The sequence below is a fragment of the Lithobates pipiens genome, unplaced genomic scaffold, assembly GCF_037356315.1.
Source record: "Lithobates pipiens isolate NorthernLeopardFrog02 unplaced genomic scaffold, aLitPip1_a1.2 Scaffold_19, whole genome shotgun sequence".
Classification (NCBI taxonomy): Eukaryota; Metazoa; Chordata; class Amphibia; order Anura; family Ranidae; genus Lithobates; species Lithobates pipiens.
In genome coordinates, this window is record NW_027507764.1 from 141,880,395 (window position 1) to 141,897,466 (window position 17,072).

Below are 17,072 nucleotides of genomic sequence, written 5' to 3' on the forward strand. Positions count from 1 at the left end.
GCATTTTTATTCATTTTATTAATTCATTTTTTTTTTTTTACTAGTAATGGCGATCTATGATTTTTATCATGACTGCGACATTATGGCGGACACATCGGACATTTTTGATACATTTTTGGGACCATTGTCATTTATACAGCAATCCAATGCTATACAAATGCACTGATTCCTGTGTAAATGACACTGGCAGTGAAGGGGTTAACCACTAGGGGGCAATGTATGGGTTAAAGATGCCCTGGGTAGTGTTTCTAACTGTGGGGGCCGTGGCTATGTGTGACATGTCACTGATCTCTGCTCCCAATCACAGGGAGAAGAGATTAGTGACACTGTCACTAGGCAGAACGGGAAGATGCTTGTTTACATTAGCATCTCCCCGTTCTTCCTCACCGTGAGGCGATCGCAGGTATCTCTGGGACTCGCGACCCAACTCACGGAGCTTGCCACGGGCGCACGTGCTGGCCGCCTCTTAAAGGGCCACCTACAGGTATGTTAGTTTGCTTGTATGAGCCCTTCTGCCGACGTCGGCATGAGGCGGTCGGCAAGCGGTTAAAGGTTTTTTTTGTTTTGTTTTTAAATAACAAACATGTCATACCTGCTCTGTGCAGTGGTTTTGTACAGAGAAGACCCTCTTCTTCTCAGTTCGCTCTCCGTCACTCCTGGCCCCTCCCCCTAGACCAGTGCTCCCAATACCAAACCGAATGCTTGCTCGCTTGCTCCCATGCCCCCCTCTATGCGTCCATAAGACACACAGAGCCCCGGCTTTACCCCAATCCCCCCCCCCCCACCCACTCTCTCCTCATTGGCTCACTGGCTGTGATTGACAGCAATGGGAGCTAATGACTCCTGCTGCTATGTCTCAGCCAATGAGGAGAGAGTGACCAGGGACAGCCGAGACTCCCATGCACATCACTGGATCAAGAGGGGGCTCAGGTGAGTATAAGGGAGGGGCTGTGGAGGGAGCAGCACGCGGAAGGTTGTTTACCTTCATGCATGAAGGCAAAACAACTTTGAGCCTTTACAACTACTGTAAAGATAGCTAAATAGATCACTGGTGTCACTCTGCTAGCTGTAATATTGGCCCCTGAACTACAGTACTGTGCAAAAGGTTTAGGCAGGTGTGAAAAAAATGCTGTAAGTTAAGAATACTTATAGGAATAGAAGTGTTAAAGAGGAAGTAAACCCTGATGGGTTTACTTCCTCTTTGATTCCCTGCAAAGGTAAAGCATAATGGACTACTATGCATCGCATAGTAGTCCATTATGTGTCACTTACCTGACACAGGAGCCAGTGAAGTCACCGCTGTCCCCTTGTGTACGGAGCCTCCATCTTCTTGGTGGGTCTCACTGCTACGGTGCTGTCATTCGACGAAGCCGTGATTACGTCACTCCCGTGCAGTGCGCACGACAGCCGCCACTCGCAGCATATCGCCGCAGCGGTGTCTGTGTTTTGCCAAATATCTCCTAAACCGTGTAGGTTTAGGAGATATTTCTTGGACCTACAGGTAAGCCTTCATCTAGGCTTACCTGTAGGTCAAAGTAGTTTGTAAGGGTTTACAACCACTTTAATAGTTTATTTTTATCAATTAACACAATGGAAAGTAAATGAACAGAAGAGACATCCAAATCAAATCAATATTTGGTGTGGCCACTCTTTGCCTTCAAGACAGCATCAATTCTTCTAGGTACACTTGCACACAGTTTTTGGAGCAACTCGGCAGGTAGGTTGTTCCATACATCTTGGAGAACCAACCACAGATCTTCTGTGGCTGTAGGCTGCCTCAAATCATTCTGTCTGTTCATGTAATCCCAGACAGACTTGATGTTGAGATCAGGGCTATGTGGGGGCCAATCCATCACTTCCAGGACTCCTTTTTCTTTACGCTAAAGATGATTCTTAATGTCATTGGTTGCATGTTTGGGGTCATTGTCTTGCTGCAGAATACATTTGGGGCCAATCACACTCCTTCCTGATGGAATGACATGCTGGATAAGTATCTACCTGTATTCCTCAGCATTGAGAACACCATTGAACCTGACCAAATCTCCAAGTCTATTTGCAGAAATGCAGCCCCAAACCTGCAAAGAACCTCCACCATGCGTCACTGTTGCCTGCAGACACTCATTATTGTACCGCCCTCCAGCCCTTCACAAGCAAACTGCCTCCTGCTGTAGCCAGATATTTTACATTTTGACCCCTCAGTCCAAAGCACCTGCTGCCATTTTTCTGCACTCCAGAGTGCATAGGATGTGGAAACAAGGCTAAGTGATGCAACTATGCATACATAATATTGCATGTACCTGGATAGAAAACTGGATTGGACTGGGGTAATTAATGGCACATTCTGAATGGTCTACATTTGTCAGCGATGTTCCCCAGGGCTCTATCCTGAGACCTGTTCTGTTTAACTTGTTCATAAACGATATAGAGGTTGGAATAAATAGTTTAATTCCAGTGTTTGCTGATAACACAAAGCTAAGCAGGGCAATAAACTCTAAACTGGATATAGCAACTTTACAAGAGGACCTAGCTAAAATAGAGGGATGGGCATCTAAATGGCAGATACAGTTTAAAATGTAAAAATGTAAAGTAATGCACTTGGAGCTAGAAATATGCATGCAGGTTACTCGTTGGGGGAGAACCTCTGGATGGAAAAAGATCTTGGGGTCCCAGTAGATGACAGACTAATGGCATGCAGTGTCAAGCTGCAGCAAGCAAGGCTAACGGACTGTTATGTATTAAAAAGAGTATTTACTCAAGAGATGAACCTATAATTCTGCCACTTTACAAAACTGGTTTGACCACATCTTGAGTATGTTGGTTTAGTATTGGTCACTGGTCCCCAGGAAGGATGTACTTGAATTGGAGAGTCTAGAGAAGGGCAACAAAGCCATTAGGGGGCCAGAGGACCTTAGTGGAATGAGGAATGACTACAGACATTAAGCGATGCTTAAAGCTCAACTTTGCTCACCTTCACTACAGCTATTTGGCATCTCGGTGCTCCCTGCCGCTCACTGACATCTGCAGGCGGCTGGTTTCCGGCTATCGATTGACAGCCACTTTCATTTGACTGGCTGAGATGACATCACTCCTGTGCATGTGTAGGAGTTCTTTCATCCCGGCTTTTTCGGACTTGTATAGTGAGCTGCGTGTGTGCACCTTACTGTACAGGGGCAGACCTGCAGGCAAGTAACTTTAATACAGAAGAGACTGTCTCCTCTGCGTTAAAAATCGTGGCAGTTTGCCCATTTTTATCTTTTTTATTTTATTTATTTTTTTTAAAATAAAGTTCCACATTTAGACGGTATATGATTGCAATATACAAAATGTTTAAATGGTGACTTGCATTGGGAGGAAACTATTTAAACCAAGCTCTGTAAAGAAGGCATGCGGCCACACAATGAAGTGGGGGGAGAGGTGGTTCCATTTTATACTGCATCAAGGGTTCTTTACTGTTAGAGTGGTAAGGATGTGGAATTCCCTCCCATAATTGGTTGTGTCAACCTTTTAGATGTGTTTCTTACCGAATAACAATGTACAGTAATATGGGGAATGGATGGACACACACACACACACACACACACACACACACACACACAAACTCTACTTTTGTGGGGAGGAAAAATACCAAATAACAAAAAAATTATCAAATGTATACAATTGCGAAACAAGTTCTATTATAGTTGAATGTTAATAAAAATGACCTTTCCTTTTCAATCTGCAGCTCTGTAATTTTCTGCAAATGCAATATGGCTACCTGGAGTTGTTCTGCACACAGTGTGTATAGAATGCCCCCCAGAAACATAATTTTCCGCTTGTGTAATTGGCTCACCAATTTCCCAGAAGTCTGCCTAAGATAAAAGTCAGATTTCAAGCATCCCTTACAACAAAATTGTCATGGGAATGTTTTTTTTTTGTCTACAAAAGTGGAGTTACGCTTTAATAATACATATTTTTATTTTCAGCCTGAAAGATAAACTGAAAAAAATGAAACCAGAAAGAGAGCAGTTGGAGTTTCAAGTAAAGAATGAAAAGGATGAAAAGGAATTGTATAAGGTAAAACATGTGATATTTGCCATTCTGTATGTGGTTGACATCTGCAGGACATAGTCGCACACATCTGACTTGTATATTAGAGGGCATGATGTAACTTGTGAATTTCTAGAGTTGTAAGAATGTCTTCTGGGAATACTATCTTAAGAATGCCAGCCAAATGATCAGGTTCAGTGTACAGCAACTGTACCCATCAATGGAAAGATGCTATTTTAAACCCCCCTACAGCTAGACATTTCATCATTGCTGTTTAGTTTTTCCCAGTCAATCACATACGTATAAATGGAATCCTAGGCAGTATGTTTGAGTTACTGAGATTTATATATGATTCTTTTGTATTTCTCATTCTCTTTTAAACTTATCTGAAAAGCAAGATACTGTTTTGTAGGAAGGACCAATTCAGATAACAAAATACATCCAAGCACTCTTTAATCCAGCCCTCAAATTTTCTGCTCGCGTTCTGCGAGTGTAAAATGAGGGCATAGCGAGCGTGGGCTGCCTGGGAGAGGGAGTCGTGCACTGCTGGCATGCGGGGCTGAATGGGAGCCATTCTCCCATTGATCGCCCAGAGAGAAGAGAGAGCCGGCCTGATCATCAGAGCGTGGAACATTGCTGTAGCAGCTTTCATTTCAATTGCTGTGTGTTCCCCGCACTTGCTGTCACAAACGGCCCCGCCTCCTGGCCCGGGTTCTTTGATAGACAGCACACCTGTCCAATCCCAGGACGTGTGATGTATATCAATGTTCCCGGGCCAGGAGGAGGGGCTCTATGTAACGGCGAGCACAGGGAACACACAGCAATTGAAATGAAAGCTGTTACAGTGATGTTCCTCAGCGCTCTGATGATCCGGCCGGCAATCCTCTTCCTCTCCTCTCTTCCCCTTCACAGGCTACATTGTTGGGCACAGTAAGGCTGCATTGTTGGGCACAGTTAGGCTGCATTGTTGGGCACCGTTGGGTTGCATTGATGCACACAGGCTGCATTGATGGACACAGGTGAAGCTGAATTGTTGGATACAGATAGGCTGCATTGGTGGGCACAGGTGAGGCTGCATTGTTGGGCACAGGTGAAGCGGCATTGATGGATACAGGTAGGCTGCACTGATCAGCACTGATAAAGTTGTTAATTATTTTTATAACTTAATTCTGCATAAAACATTTAAGTGTCATTTCATGAGATAATTTATGAAGGTGTGTTAAGGGGGGAATTAGGGGCAGGGTAGAGGTTGGGTGGGGCAACGGGTGGATAGTAACCATTGAGGCCTGGCTAATAGCTCAAGGCTTGACATTTTGAGCCCTGCTTTTATCCACTTTTCTTGCATTAGGCAGTCATGCTAAATTGCATTTCAGTACTTGACATCCTTTTATAGTGTTTTATCTGTGCCCGCCTGTTTCACCGTATAGTGCTTACTGGAGCACAGTTTGCAAAACGTGGTATGCTACTACTATTGTAAGAAGATTTCTTTCATAGTTGAAAATTATTTGTGTATAGCAGGCCAAGGAAAAGACATGACCTCTTAGAAATTTCACATTTAAATCCTTCTCCTTTAACTTGTCTGCATCTCTAAGGCCTCATGTACACTGCTGCTGGTAAATGGACGTTCAGAGGCAGGGGGCTGCTTTTTTCAGCTTCCAATGAACTCATCCAATGTTCTCTTATGTGTACATGTACACAGGTTTGTTTGATGGTGTTTATAGGCTTTTCTTCGAAGGCAAAATGATGAGTTCAGATGCCAAAATTTCCAACGTTTCAGACGCTAAACACGCGATACCGGCGTTTTGCCACAATTTCGTTTATAAGCGTTTTTATAGGTGCCCTATTTTTTAACATTACAAAACTTAAAAATGATAGCAAATTATGAAAAAACACAAAAAAATGTTTTAAAAACTTGTAATTGCTTGCTATGCTTCATAGACCTTTTATATAATGAGCATGATCCAATCCTATACACCACTAGCATTTCTGTTAGCCAAAGTATAATTGGAATTTGATCTATACGTTGTTAGATTTCAACCAGATGACCCCACCATTGAGCTTCACCCCTGACTTGATCAAACATAGTTGTATGAAATTTAGGGTTAGGGTTAGTGTTTCCTTTTAGGTTTAGGGGGTTGTGGTTAGAGATTTCCCCTTGAAGAACAAGTTTAGGGTTATGGTAAGGGTTAGGGTGTTATGGTTAGGGTTATGCCCCGTACACACGATCAGAAATTCTGACAACAAAATCCATAGATATTCTCTTATATTCACCGACTGACACAGCTCCTATCTTAGCCATTGGGTTGTTACGCCACTTTTAGGAGAAGACTAGGCATTACATGTTATGAAAAACACAGAACTTTTAGTTCCGCCCAAGGGGTGGTCCCTTAGGTAACAGCCCTCCACCATGCCATGCAGCCCTCAGTTTTATTTTGCCTAGTGAAGGACCTAGGAACCCAGACGGCCTATCGGTCCGTGTTTTTTCTGCAGAAGCTTTGCTTTTGCTTAAGATGAAAGATCCTGTGATCTGCTATCAACAGCTGGCTGGGTGACAGGCTGGATAGTCTTATCCTTGTAGTCTCCCCAGCCTGGCCAGTGAGCATGTGCAGGTCAGAGCTACGAGCTGGGCCGGCCACGACATACCTCAGCTTCAGAGGTGGTCGGTGAGCTTTTATGCTCTTGGGCGCACATATGACAGGGCTACTGATGTCTGCATCACAGCCACCCCTGTACTGATCGAGGAGCGGGTCTGTGATGGAATGTCTCCCAGCTCTTCAGGACTGGTAAGTAAGCTCTCCCTGCCACGGTGGGGCTGAGCAGCTGGGCATTCCCTGGGAGGTCGATTCGGGCGTCCCTCATCTCCCTCTATTCTCTCCTTGTCAATATCTTCCCTCCCCCTCTCCCTGTGGGGGATGCGGCATGTGGCTGATGAGCGGTGTGTGTGTCATGTATAGGGGCTCTCCGGGGGGGCTCTCACCTTGGGGGGTGGCTGCGCTGGCTGGCTGTGCCCTGAGGTGTGTTTTTTTTCCTCTCCCTGGGGGTGTCTGTTGAGGCTGTGTCTAATCGCTGCAGCGCTGATCACCGCCATTTTCTGCCACTGTTCCTCATGTTTTCAGTGTTCAGCGGCCATCTTAGGTGAGGGCAAGGAACAGCATGCTCTCCTGTAACTGGCGGCCAATTTCCCTGTGATTTTGTCCTTTATAATGGACACCGGTGGCCATTTCTTCCTCTAACTCTTCTTTCCATCAGTCTTTAGGAGCAGCATGCTTTCCTGTAGTCCGGCAGCCATTTTCCCAGTGCTTTATGTCCTTATGCTGGATGCTTGGCGGCCATTTTCTTTGAGCCTGAGCACATTGCAGATCGTTTTCAGCGCCATAAGCAGCAGCTTTGGATGACACAGTGGGAATTCCTCTGCACCTGGGAGCTGACAGAGAACACAGGGACTACTTGCTGAACAGTGCAGAACCAGTCAAGGTGGTGAGTCCTGCGGGAAAGAGCCCCTCAGTCAGCAGCAGTTAGGAGGGTGAGACCATCACTGTCCTAAGTCCCCTTCAGGTGGCAGACAGGGTAGGGTCAGCATGGCTTCAGAAACTGGTGTTTCTTCCCCCAAAATCCAGGCAATTGCAACCGTTTTGCCTGCAGAATGCGCAGTGCCCCTGGACGCTTTGTTGGCGGTCCTCAATTCGTTCGTTATCAGGATGGAGGCGGTGCGTGGGCGCAAAAGTGCTAAAAAGCAGCCCCTGCCCTGTCGTTTCAGATGATGCTGACCAGGACCGTTCGGACGGTGAGGAGGAGTACGGATCCGTGCGCGATAAAGCTCTTGTTGGAGCACTTATCACAGCTGTGCGTGATATCCTGAAGATTCAGGAGCTAGCAGATCCCTCTGCTGATGTAGCGGTCCCTTTCTGGGTCCCGTAAGCCAGCCCATTCACCTAAGGTGTTCCCGTATCTGACTTATTTTGGCAAGTTAATTTACAAGGAATGGGGTCGACCGCAACTGACCTTATTGGTCTCCAAATACATGGCGGTGCATTACCCTTTTGAGGAAAGCCTTCTCAAGAAGTGGTCGGCACCTCCGGTCGTGGACCCCCCAGTATCCAGGTTAAATAAAGTAACCACGATCCCGGTAGCGGAGACTGCTGCATTTAAGGATCCGACAGATAGGAAGGCCGAGGCAGTGGCTCATTCCTTGTTTACGGTTGTGGGGTCAACCATGCGACCAGTACTGGCATCCGCACTTGTGTCACAGACGCTGACTGAGTGGGCAAAACTTTTGCACCCTGAATTGGGGAACAGGCTTCTCCTGTCTGCGTGGAACTAGCAGACCAACTAGTGCAAGGCCTTAAGTACGTTTGTGACGTGGCCCTGGAAAACTCTTTCCCTGTTATCCAGGGCTTCAGTGTCAGCAGTGGTACTGAGGCGCCTGATTTGGTTAAAATGCTGGTCTGCTGACCAGGCATCCAAGAAAGCCCTGACGGATCTTCCCTTCCTTGGTGACTGGCTCTTTGGAGCCTCTTTGAAAGACATTATTAAAAATGCCACAGGTGATAAGAGTACACTACTCCCACAGGTCAGGAAGGCTAAGGAGCCACGCCATAGGCAAGGGCCCTCATTCTCCGCTCACAAACAGCTTTGTCATCCGCCCCGGGCTTCGACCAAGCTCCCCCAACCTGACAGGATGACCTCTGATAGCCCAAAGTGTCCATGGAACCGTAAGCCTGCAATCAGAAGTGCTAGCTAGGATGAAGGTTGGCCCCCACCCATAACACGAGTGGAGGGTCACATTTGGGAGTTTTCAGCCCGGTGGGCCTCTCGCCTGTCCGACCAATGGGTCTGCGATCTGATTTCCTCAGGCTACAAGATAGAGTTCCTATCTTGGTTGCAAAACAGATTCTTCCCCTCCAGCATACCTGTACTCCCGGAACGCTGGGAGGCCCTATTAGGGGGCGGTAAGGGACCTGCTGAGTCGCGGGGTGACGGTACCTGTTCTGTAATCGGAACGTTTCCAGGGGTTCTACTCAAACCTGTTTGTAGTGCCCAAAAAGGAAGGGGTATGTCCAATCTTGGACCTAAAAGCCCTCAATTACTTTGTAAAAGTACAGAGGTTCAGAATGGAATCGGTTCGCTCAGTAGTCGCACTCCATCAAGGGGACTCCCTGGCGTCCTTGGACATCCAGGATGCGTACCTGCACATACCTATATGCCTTCGGCATCAGCGATTTCTGCGATTTGCAGTCAGGGAAGCCCACGACCAGTTTGTGGCTCGCCCTTTTGGTTTGGCATCAGCCCCCCGAGTCTTTACCAAGGTTTTATCTCCTGTTTTGGCGTTGCTGCGGGATCGTGATCATAGCATACCTAGACAATCTCCTCCTGAGAGCATCTTCCTCCTCAGAGTTCGAGAAAGATGTGGCGATCACCATGCAGACCCTGCAGGAATTTGGGTGGCTGTTGAATCTAAAGAAGTCGGTGATTGTACCGACTCAGCATTTGGAGTACCTAGGCTTACTGCTGGACTCCATGGAAGCAAGAGTGTTTCTCCCTTCAGACAAGCTGCAGTAAAACTGTTGATGAACCGCAGGTGGTCACCACGACGCTTCTGCATGTGAGTTCTGGGACTCGTGGTGGCCTCCTTCAAGGCAGTACTGTATGCCCAGTTTCACACCAGAGTTCTGCAGAAGGAGATTTTGGCAAAATGGGACAAATCTTTGTTATCCCTGGATCGGCAGATTCAGGTGAGCCAGTTAGTCATGGATTCCCTGCTCTGGTGGCTGAGGTCCCCGGCACTTCGGTCCGGGAAGTCGTTCTACCTCTGAAGTGGACAGTGATCACAACGGATGCCAGCCTAACCAGCTGGGGTGGAGTGATAGGAGTTCAGTCGACCCAGGGCCTCTGGTCGGTGGAGGAATCCAAGTTGCCGATCAATCTGCTCGACCTGAGAGCGATCAGGCTATGCCTCTCCACATGGTCAATAAGACTGTGAGGGCGTCCGATCAGAATCCAGTCAGACAATGCCATGGCTGGTGCATACGTCAATCACCAAGGGGGAACAAGAAGCTTGGCCGCCGCACGGGAGGTCGCTCACATACTTCAGTGGGCAGAGCGACATGTACCGACTTTGTCGGCCATTTACATCCATCCCGGGAGTGGAGAACTGGCAGGCGGACACTAAGTCGCCAGATGCTGGATCCAGGAGAATGGGCGTTGCATCTGAAGGGGTTCAGGCTACTCTGCCTGCGGTGGGGCACACCAGACGTGGATCTTCTGGCCTCTCGTCTCAACCGGAAGGTGCCCAGATTCGTGTCCAGGACAAGAGATCCATGGGCAGACGCGCTGGTGGCTCCATGGGATCAGTGCCAGCTGATCTATGCCTTTCCTCCGCTCAAGCTGTTACCACATCTGCTCCGCAGAGTGGAGACGGAGGGGATTCCAGTAATTCTGATTGCCCCAGATTGGCCAAAAGCTTCCCTGGTATGCAGACCTAGTGCATCTGGTGGCAGACGCCCCATGGTGACTGCCGTTACAAGAAGACCTTCTGTCTCAAAGTCCAATTCTCCATCCTGCTTTACCATTGCTGGTTTTAACGGCATGGCTATTGAGAGCCAGGTGTGGATGACCGGGGTCTTTCGTACTCGGTGATCCCAACTATGCTGTGAGCACGGAAATCTTCTCTGAAGATATCATCGTACCTGGAAGGCCTACATCTCCATGCGTGAGGAGAAAGGATGGCATCCGCGCTCCTTTTCTATATCCAGGGTCCTGCTGTTTCTTCAGCAAGGAGTAGACAAGAAATTGGCTTTGAGCACCATTAAAAAACAAATATCTGCTTTGGCTGTCTTTTTTCAGTGACCCCTGGCATCTTACTCTCTAGTGAGCACTTTTGTCTAAGGGGTCCAACATGTAGTTCCTCCAGTGCGCCCACCGTTACCCCCGTGGGATCTGAATCTGGTGTTGTCGGCGGTGCAAAAACCGCCATTTGAAAATATCAGAGAGTACCCTCTGTTGACTCTTTCCCAGAAAGTGGTCTCTAGTGGCCATTACATCGGCCAGGAGGGTTTCGGAACTGGCAGCCTTGTCCTGCAAGTCGCCCTATCTGGTTATCCACAAGGATAAGGCGGTGTTGCGTCCGCAACCTTCTTTTCTGCCGGAAGTCAGACTCCCTGTTTGTTTCGGTGGATGGTCCAAAGAAAGGCATAGCGGTCTCGTCAGCCACCATTTCCAGGTGGATCAGACAGATCGTAGTACAGGCCTGCGCCTTGTAGGGGCAGGTGCCCCCCTTTCTGGTCATGGCCCACTCCACGAGGGCAATCGAAATGTCTTGGGACTTCTGACATCAAGCGTCTGTCTCTCAAGTGTGTAAAGCAGCGACTTGGTTGTCTGTCCACACATTTACAAAATTCTACAAGGGAAATGTCAGTGCATCTGCTGATGCCTGTTTTGGCCGCAAAGTTTTGGAGGCGGCTGTATAGTTGCAATTGCATATGTAATTTTTCCTGTTTTTTTGGGTAAAAACGCAGTACCTTTAAGTTACTGCACTGTTGCATTTGTTTCCGCAGTTTTTTTTTTTTTTGCGGTTTGAAGGTAGGTTCTTTGTTGAGGAGCGCCCTTGTTTTTGTGGTGTTTTTGCCATACACTGTCGTTTTGTGGGTAAAGTTCATACTAGTTCCCACTTGCCATGGTGGATGAAGTTTTTATGCTGTTTTCCCACCCCTCGTTTGGCACTGCTTGGGGATGTCCTAGTTGCTAAAAGAGGAGCTGTGTCAGTTGGTGAATATAAACAACTTACCGTAAAATCCTTTTCTCTGTAATTCACCGACTGACACAGCACCCGCCCCTCCTAATTTTCTTTACGTTATACTGCTTCTTGACGTACTGAGGGCTGTATGGCAGGCTGGGGGGTTGTTACCCAAGGGACCGCCCCTTGGGCGGTACTAAAAGTTCTGTGTTTTTCATAACATGTTATGCGTAGTCTTCTCCTAAAGGTGGCAACATGTACTTCTATTACAGAAGTCATTTGCAAGTCGCCCTGCTATAATCATCCCTTTTCATCAGCACAATCGGCCAATGCTGATTAATTAAAAAATGCCAAATATCATCCGATATATCGGTTCACCTCTAGTCATGGGATTGTGGGGGTTTTCGGCCACTAGCAGGGGGCTTTTAACCCCCGCTAGAGGCCGAAAATGGTTAAAACGTCCTGCAAATTGGCGCTTTGCCAGTGGTGCCCATTCATTTCAATTGGCAGGAGAGGTGTATACACCGCTCCAAGGATGCTTCTTCCAGGACTTCTTTTAGCGTCCTGCACTCAGTCTTTCACACTGGAAAGACAGGAGAGGCGCTATGCAGGCGCTATTTTTAGCACTGTAGTGCCTGTAAAGCGCCTCAGTGTGAAAGGGGTCTTAAGACTAATACACAAGGGACAAATGTTGGGCGATAGTGGCTGGTTCAACAAAAAATGGTCGACATTTGGCCCCTGTCTGCATGGCAGCTGGTCTGACATAAGCCAGCCATTTGGCTAGCTTCTGTTGGACAAGCATGATAGAAAACCAGCATTGGGCTGGCAGAAAAGAGGGAACAAGTAGCCATCCACCAATGGCATTATTTTTCTGCACAGGCAGAACAGATGCAGTGGTGTTGTTTACCCAAATAGTTTTAGACTGCATTGGTGTTTTTCTTTGAGATGCTCTTCTGATACTTTTAATTTCATTAGATGGAGAGCTGGTGGTTGGGGCTTAAATCTGTGAGTGGCCCCAAAGCCGGCAAATTTCCAATTTTCATCTTGTAAAGCCTGCTTTTAAATACAATGTTTTCTTTTAAACTTGTATATTTGAAAATAAAAAGACAGTTTGGGGAAAAAAAGTTAAAAAAAAAATAAAATAAAAAAAGGCATAAAGAGCATCTAACATGTTGAAAATCACATACAACACTGAAGAAATGGCTGCACTCCAAGAGCTATCAAAATTCTTATTAATAATGAACATCCCAAATGTTCGTTCAAATGGTAGACGCGTTTCACACACTAACGGGTGCGCTTATTCATTATTCATTGGTAATGAATGCACGCACCTGTTAGTGTGTGAAACGCATCTACCATTTGAACTGTCTGTAACACTTGGGATGTTCGTTATTAAATAAGAATTTTGATAGATGCTCGGGCAGAGTCTCTCCTCTCATTGGCTGACCCAACAATTTTTGAGCCTATAATCTAGTGACATGAACATGTTCATTGTTTTATTTTCTTTTTTGATATGCGATTCTATTGTAAGCCAAAACGCAAACCACTATGTGTGCACTAGTGCACATTTCCTCTATTTTCCTTTATCTCCCTCTGCAACAGCTCTGCTACCAATGTCAGTTCCTTGCAAACGATTGTAACAGTATCAATACCATTTTGTACCTTTTGCTTGTTGTCAATAAAATTATTTGAACAGAAGAATTTTGATAGATCTTGGAGTGCAGCCATTTCTTCAGTGTTGTATGTGGTTTCCAACATGTTAGATCCTCTTTATGCCTTTTTGTTTTTTAACTTTTTTCCCAAACTGTCTTTTTATTTTCAAATATACAAGTTTAAAATAAAACATTGTTTTTAACCACTTGCTTACTGGGCACTTAAACCCCCCTCAGTCCCAGACCAATTTTCAGCTTTCAGCGCTGATGCACTTTGAATGACAATTGCGCGGGCATACAACACTGTACCCAAATGAAATTTTTATCATTTTTTTCCCACAAATAGAGCTTTCTTTTGGTGGTATTTAGTTACAGCTCGGAGTTTTAGTTTTTGCTAAACAAACAAAAAAAGATGCAAAAAAATAAAAAAAATAAATCATGTTTTAATAGTTTGTTCTAAAATTTTGCAAACGGGTCATTTTTCTCCTTCATTGAAGTGCGCTGATTAGGCGGCACTGATAGGCTGCATTGGTGGGCACTGATAGGCTGCATTGGTGGGCACTGATAGGCTGCATTGGTGGGCACTGATAGGCTGCACTGGTGGGCACTGATAGGCACAGATAAGGCGGCACCGATGGGCACAGACAAGATGGACACAGATAAGATGGCACGGATGGGTGGCACGGATGGGTACCACTGATAGATGGGACTGATGGGCACTGATGGGCGGCACTGGGGTGCAGCACCTTTGAGGCAGATTGTGGGCACTGCTGGGTGGCACTGTGGGCACTGCTGGGTGGCACTGTGGGCACTGCTGGGTGGCACTGACGGGGGGCACTAACTTTTATTAAATTGGCACTGCAGGGGGCAGGTGGGCACTGGCAGGGGGCAGGTGAGCGCTTACATTACTGGCCGTGATCGGGACTGATGTCCCGATCACGCCCGCCGGTGATCGGCTTTTTTTTTTTTCTGACAGCGCGAGGAGGAATAATAGCCGATTACCGGCTCCGTTCTATCACATGATTAGCTGTCATTGGCTGACAGCTGATCACGTGATAAGGGGTCGGGATCGACCCCTTGCACGGATCGGTGATCAGGCGAGTCTCATGGACTCGCCGATCACAGAGCGCGCCGCGCGCGCCCCTCAGGGGCCGCGCAGGCCGCTCGTACACGGGACGACGTCAATAGACGTAGTCCCGGAAATGTAGGTCCGCGCTAATGCCGTCATTTGGCAATAGCGCGGTACCGAAGTGGTTAAAAGAAGGCTTTACAAGGTGAAAATTGGAAATTTGCCAGCTTTGGGGCAGCCATTTCTTCAGTGTTGATTGTATGTATGTGGAGGCGAGCTGAGGCGGGCACCTGTGATATCATTAGGCTTCCTGTCTCATCTGAAGCAGCGAGTTCTTTTGTTTGGAAACCACATCGTTTGGAAAACAGGCCTAAAAATTGTGGTTTGGAAAAGAAAAAAATGCTTCAATAAAAGCACAGTTCAGAAAAAGAAAACTGTTTAAAATAAAAAACGTTTGGAAACCCAGGTTAAAAATAAAATAAGCCTCAAGAAAATTAACAAAAATAAAAAAATGCAGATTGAAAAAGTCCTTCAGAAGCCGCATTTTCACCTTTTTACCTACTGTTAAATTTGATCTTACATTTTGGTATGACTGCTCTAAAATCTTTGAACACTTTTTTTAATGTTAAAGAGGAAAACCCCAAAAAAATCATTTATGCCTGATGCAGATCCATGTGACATTGCACCAGTGGTCATTGCATTACACAGTTGATATCATCAGGAGTATGGATCTGGGAGTAGGTTAGATAGAGTTGGCTTTCTTCACTGATATGATAGCTGCCTTGCTTTCACAGAGTATGGCAGAATGGATAAAAAAAATGGTCCTAGGCAAAAGAATGTCTACTGCCAGTGCGGTATCCACGGTTTAAAGAATACATTTGCTTGAGTCTACTTCTCCTTTAGGGTCTCATTTACATTTGAGCTAAGTGTCTTTCGTCAACTTAGTTTTTTATTTGAGCATTTTGCAGGTGTCTGAGGCTTAATGTTTTTCAATATTTTTAGCCAATGGAAAGCTAACTACTAGGGGAAAAAAATCGCAATACATGCACTTGTCACTCTGGTTAGGTGCTCCTATTGAAATCTACTGGGGCCAAAAACACTTGTAGCTTGTAGCTCAAAAGAAGCTTCTGTACTTTGTGGAGCTTCAAGTGACACCATGCTCAGATGTGAACAGACACTGTTAAATACCATGGAAATTAGGATGTTGAACATTTTGGAGCGTTAGGCTACAAAGTGTTCAGGTGTGACTGGGGTCAAAAGGTTCATTTTTGCATGGACAAAATGGTTAGTTTCCTTATACTTATTACCCTGCAGCCCAGAACAGTTTGGTTGGATAAATACATTTGGGTACATAGTTATGCTTGCTCTACTTCTGGGGATTTTTTACAGGTTCATCTAAAAAATACTGAAATCGAAAACACCAAGCTGCTTACTGAGGTGCAAACACTAAAAAATTTGGATGCCAACAAGGAAAATTTAATTACACACTACAAGGAGGAGCTTGGTAAAATGAAGCTCTGTTTGGAAGATAAGGAAAAGATTTGCAAGGACCTGCTTCAAAACTGTGCAGAGAAGGTGAGAGCAGCTCTCTGTGGTGGAAACACTTTATATACAGTGATGGCATGTCATATTTTCTGTTTAAACAGCTCAGAAGTATCTGTCCTGTATGTGAGCTGAATTTTTAGTTCATAACGTTTCCACTGACCTTTTATGGCTACCTAGGAAACAATTGGGTAGTCTGAGAAAACTGATGGAAGTACAGGGAATTTTGCCCATATCAGCGAATAATGTTTTAGCACTCGTTCTCGAACTGGTCCTATTATTATATAGTTGTTAGCTTATTATTTTTACTTCGCCTATGCCCAAAATGCTTCTGTGGTTACAACTGATATGTTTTCTGGCTGGTTATATAGTTTGGTCCCACTGTAGGGAGAAGGGAGGAGGACTGTGTGTGTGTGTGTGTGTGTGTGTGTGTGTGTGTGTGTGTGTGTGTAAGTTCAATTAGTATATGGTCTGTTCAAGTCATGTTGTCTGGAATTGTATTTATGTCTATTACATATTTAGTAGAAGAAAAAAACAACACATTTTTGTGTTTGTGTCTACAAGTACTTATGTTGGTCCTCATATTAGTCCATATGCCCCTGTGGAGCTTCCTTGAATTTTAGACCCAGTCTATAAATAGAGATTAGACTTTTGACCAGGTCATGATAAGGCTATTACACTCTCTGGTGCTAAAGCCCCCTATACATGGGCTGAAGGTCGTTCAATAAAAACCAGCCAACATTCGGCCCGTGTGTAAGGCACTCAGTCCGACAAAAGCCAGCTGTTTGGCTGACATCTGTCAGACGAGCATGCTGGAAAACCAGGACTTGACCGGCTCCCGATCAGCGATATTCGCCAGTGGCGGAAAGCTCTGATCAGACCGCCCCCCTGTCAAAACACAACAGCTTAATGAAGGAGATTGCTGTAATAACAGTGGATCGTTAGTACAGTAGCTTCGACCAGAACTGACAGGTTTATTTTATTCAACCCACTGAATTGAATGGAAAAAAAACAAATAGTGTGTACCAGGCTTAGGCCACCCCCATTCCCC

The 17,072-nt window shown here is 45.9% G+C and overlaps 1 protein-coding gene across 4 annotated transcripts in view; it reads left to right on the top strand.

Annotated features, from left to right (window-relative positions):
- Window positions 1-17,072, top strand: part of TAX1BP1 (Tax1 binding protein 1) — a 160,157-nt gene that overhangs the window by 104,090 nt on the left and 38,995 nt on the right. For 3 of the 4 annotated variants that reach the window (XM_077491348.1, XM_077491350.1, XM_077491349.1), the window contains exons 7-8: window positions 3,963-4,053; window positions 15,869-16,054. In XM_077491348.1, the coding sequence (XP_077347474.1) occupies window positions 3,963-4,053; window positions 15,869-16,054 (277 nt within the window). The remainder of the gene's footprint in view (window positions 1-3,962; window positions 4,054-15,868; window positions 16,055-17,072) is intronic. The other variant, XM_077491351.1, reaches the window with a different exon arrangement.